The following is a 4,367-nucleotide window of genomic DNA, read 5'->3' as shown; positions in this document are numbered from 1 at the left end:
TCAATAAATAAATAAAAAAATAAAATTAAAAAAAAAAGAATTTCTTGATATATTTCACATCAATCTCTCAGGTCCATTTATGAGAACTGCCAGAGACTCCTTGTCCATGCACGTCTATGTACGTGTACTTACAGACTTAGGCTGCAAGTTATTCCTTTCTGTCGAAGCTGGACATGGTTACACAAGTATAGACACACGAGCATACATGTCAGACTCCTGTCTATGGTTTAAAACTCTACAAAACTATCCCCTTTTTCTTATGTCTTTGAGGACAATGTGCACAAGTGCCTGCCACCTGAACTGACCTAAATAGGACTGTCCATGGGTTCAACACTCCATATTGAGGAAAAGTCTTTGCAGTGTGGCTCGAGAGGACTCGAAAAAAACACTTCCAACCTTTGGAGGTTTGGGGGGAGTTTTCAGGGCTTGAGAATCCAGAAAAGGTGGAGAGAGGGTCAGTCAATTACTCAGTTTTCTTGGGATCTTTCAGGTTTTTATCTCAATTTCTGACTTCTGAGTTTTTATTACATTAGGTCATCTTTCCATTTGACATCTACAATGCCAAAAATAGTAGAATACAGGTGTGCTACCTTGTATTACCCATAATAGAGCAAACTAGCATCCTGCCCAAAAAGCTGAGTTAATGGAAACAGACAGTCATCAAAGTAGGCCAGTGGAAACAGTCATCTAGATACCTCATGGATCAGGTTAGCTCACCTGTACCCCATGCCTCCATCTATAAATGCTATGAAGATTATACTAAGCACTATTGATGGCCTCCTCTTCCACTTCTGCTAAACCATAGTGTTTTCTAACCTTCCTAATGCTGCAACCATTTTTTACAGTTCCTCATCTTGTAGTGACCCCCAACCATAAAATAATTTTGTTGCCAGCTTATAACTGTAATTTTGCTACTGTTATGAATCATAATGTAAATCTGGGGTCATGCTCCATCTGTGACCCCAGATGGAGTGTGACCCAGAGGTTGAAAACCACTGAACTATAGAAACCTTGTCTTCTTCTTTCAGTGAAGTTCCCACTAATAATCCCACAGTGAATCTTTCTGAAATCCCCTTCTGTGGTACATTAGCATCAGTTCTGCAGACTGGAAGTGCAGAACATAGTACCACTGACTCAATGGAAGCTTTGTGTGACTGTGAGCATTGGCTCAGTGGGTCCCGGATTAAAGTCACCTTGGTCTACAAACCTTTTCTCTAGCTCAAATCCTATTTCCTCTGCATGACACAAGTTTTAAATGCAGAAGTTCCCTGAACATTATTGACTTGAGGACAAGGACGATGATTGAAATGACGTGATGTTTGGCCAAAATTATGTTTCCTCAGTACTTCTTTTCATGTGCCATTCACATTGTGCATGCGTGCATGTGTGTGTGTGTGTGTGTCTGTTTGTGTGTGTGTGCAAGGTGTCCTATAGCCAAGGCATGCATATGAAGGTCAGAGGATAGCATTTTACACTTGGCTTCACCTGCTTGGTTTTTGGGAAGGACAGACAGTGGTTTCTTGTTCTTCTCTCAGTAACAGCACTGGGGTTGCAATCCTCATGATTGCTTCTCAAGACCTTTACCCACTGAGCAATCTGCCCTGCACTATTTTAAATCTCCTAGGGAAGCAATTGTGATGCTTCCCCCCTCCTTTCTTATGACACTTCAGATCTTATGGAGAGTGGCTTGAGATTGGGCACCAAAGAGAGAGCAACAGCAATGACCATCAATGAAGCCTGTTTGCACAGAAACTCTGGCGGAACTTCCTTTTCTAGGCTTCAAGTAATGGACAGAGGATGCTCAAAATGTCCATGATGTACCAACCTGGAGAAGAGACAGGGCTCTTTGTTCATGCCATGTAAAGGGTATGAGTTTCGTGGTCCAGTGCTCTTTGGGTTTATCCCTCATCTCACTCTTCCATTCTGATTTCCAGACTGCTGTAATGAAATGTCTCCATTTCTGTTTCTAGTCATGTGGCCCTGGCCCAGTTCATTGATATTGGACATAATGACTTGGCTATCTGAAAAGTGTATCTGGGAATGCCTGGAAGCTATGCCTGCCTGGACTCAGATCTTAACCTGTAACATTCGATGAGCCAGGCTCGAAAGAGACAAAAGCAGAAGCAATTTCTGTTCTCTCTGTGTCTGTCTCTGCCTGTTTGTCTCTGTCTCCCTCCAAAATAACTTAATGCATGGTTATCCCTTCTTTCCAGAGCACTTAGGAATGATGGACAGATTTCTGTAGGAAAATTAGTCATGGCCCGGGGATATCCGATTCAATCCTGCTTGAATTTGCTTTCCCTGCCTACAGCAGCCCACAGCTGGAGTTAGAGATTTTGTCCTCACATTATGGGAAATAAAGACATTGGCAGGGCAGCTAAGAGCATTCTGACAACTGGACACCAGCTATCCAGGGAGAGCTGCCTTTACTGGGAGGTCCCCAAGGATTCTTTTGGGGAGCTGTGCCCCAAGGGGGAGGCACATGCACTTATGCACAAGCACTTGCAACAGGAAAGCTGAGCAGCACAGAGGCAGCCACCATTTGTGTGAGCAACTGGGACAGAGAGCAACCTGGATCCCACTGAGCACGTGCACCTGGAGTTCTCAGCATCCAGCCTCCCCTGTGCAGTTGGAGATGTCAGCATCCAGCCTCCCCTGTGCACTTGGAGATGTCAGCATCCAGCCTCCCCTGTGCACTTGGAGATCTCAGCATCCAACCTCCCCTGTGTACTTGGAGATCTCCAGCCTTTCTCATACTGCATGCACTCATTTGCAAATCAGTTCTAGCTACCTGCTAGAGTCATGGGAACTCTAGACCCAGGCATGGATTGGAATATTGACCCCATAACCATGACTGTCACCTGACTGGTCCTCTCCAGCCTACTGCCCTCTAGTTACTTGGGATCCACACTTTTCTACCACTGTGATTTCTGTATTCTGTCTCATCAGACAACAGCTGTTCTCCGTCTCCTGCATCCTCACATACTATTGATGATCCTTTGTACAAAGACAGAAGAGTAATTGCCCAAGTCAAAAGATGCTCAATGAAGTCCTAGAGTCTGTGAAAAAGAACTCCACTGACTGGCACTTTAAACCCAAAAGGCAATTTCAAACATAAAAAAATCAGAGCCATTCGCATAAAGAAGACTCCACTCAGTGCCTAGTATTTCTTGGATATATAATAATATATATCACATATGTATTGAATATATATACTATACGTACATATAGTTTCATGTATAATATATGTCCATGTATACTGAGTTTCTTGTGGTTGGGGGGGCACTAAAATACCTCTTGTCAGAAGAAATTGTATTTCCATATTTTTTTGTTTCTTAATCCTGGAAGATAAAAAAAGAATGTGTTCTGTGCACTGGTTAAACCAACCTGGGATGGGTAACAACGCACCTGGCACTCATAGGTAATCATCTGTCTCTATGAGATATGTTCATGCTAAATTTTCCCCTAGGTATTTTGAACCACATGTGTGAGACAGCCTTAAAAACTAAATCAAGCTTCCTGTCACCCATCCTGGGTGCCAACAGCACTCTCATTAAACAAAATCCCAAAACCCTCAGGACAATTAGTGTCCTTTTCCCTTTTCAGTAGTAAGAAGAGAAGCCAGAGGACAGAGCAAAGGAATATAAGCAGACTCAGTTAAACTTGGTCACAAGCAAATGTCTGTGTCCTAGGTTCATTCAAACTGCAGAGCACGGAAATCCTTACCCCATGGTGGCTATGACGGTGGCTGAAGTTCTCTGGACTTTCACCAGGACAGGACTCCTCAGGATCCCTCCTTGATGCTCTGCTCTGCTGTGGACTTTCGCACCCACTGGACTCTCGGCTGGGCTGTGCTGGGCAACAGCTCTGTGGCTGTCCTCCAGTGCTCCAGCCACCAGCAGGAAACTGAAACTGACGGTGAAAAGTGAAACTAAAGCCTGTGGCTTTCCCCCTGCAAGGAAGCTCAAAGCAAGCAGGGATTGGCCTTCTTGCTCTCTCCCCTGAACCAATGGGGAGAAGGCTCTGGAACAGACTGCCTGCAGGCAACAGTCCATGACCAGTAGGTAACACCTACATTTTTATTATTATTTTTTAATGATTCTTTGAAGTTGAATCCAGTATCTATGAAAACCTCAACGTTTCCCCAGAGTTCTGGATTTTGATAGCTACTTAAATGCTCAATATGTTTAATGGAGAGGAGAAAGAGTTTGCTGTTAATTCAGAGGTGTTTAGTCCATGACATTTCCAGAGTGAGCAGCCTGTCTGCAATAGACATGAGCAGAAGCTCAGGCATAAAGCGGCCTGAGTGAGGCCAGAGGCGCATGGCTGATGTGAGCAAAGAGAAGGGCATGTCCGCTCCACTCTGC

General features: G+C 44.1%; 1 protein-coding gene across 1 annotated transcript in view; it reads right to left on the bottom strand.

Moving 5' to 3' along the window:
* LOC101982959 (interferon-induced protein with tetratricopeptide repeats 1-like) overlaps nucleotides 1–3,901 on the bottom strand; it is a 6,685-nt gene extending 2,784 nt beyond the window's left edge. Inside the window, exon 1 of the mRNA XM_005352165.3 lies at nucleotides 3,727–3,901. Coding sequence (XP_005352222.1) covers nucleotides 3,727–3,731 — 5 coding nt within the window. The 5' untranslated portion in view covers nucleotides 3,732–3,901. The remainder of the gene's footprint in view (nucleotides 1–3,726) is intronic.
* Between the last annotated feature and the right edge of the window lie 466 nt (nucleotides 3,902–4,367).

The sequence above is a fragment of the Microtus ochrogaster genome, chromosome 8 (genome assembly GCF_000317375.1).
Source record: "Microtus ochrogaster isolate Prairie Vole_2 chromosome 8, MicOch1.0, whole genome shotgun sequence".
Lineage (NCBI taxonomy): Eukaryota > Metazoa > Chordata > Mammalia > Rodentia > Cricetidae > Microtus > Microtus ochrogaster.
Note: the sequence above shows the minus strand (reverse complement) of the source record. Positions and strands in the feature narration are given on the sequence as shown.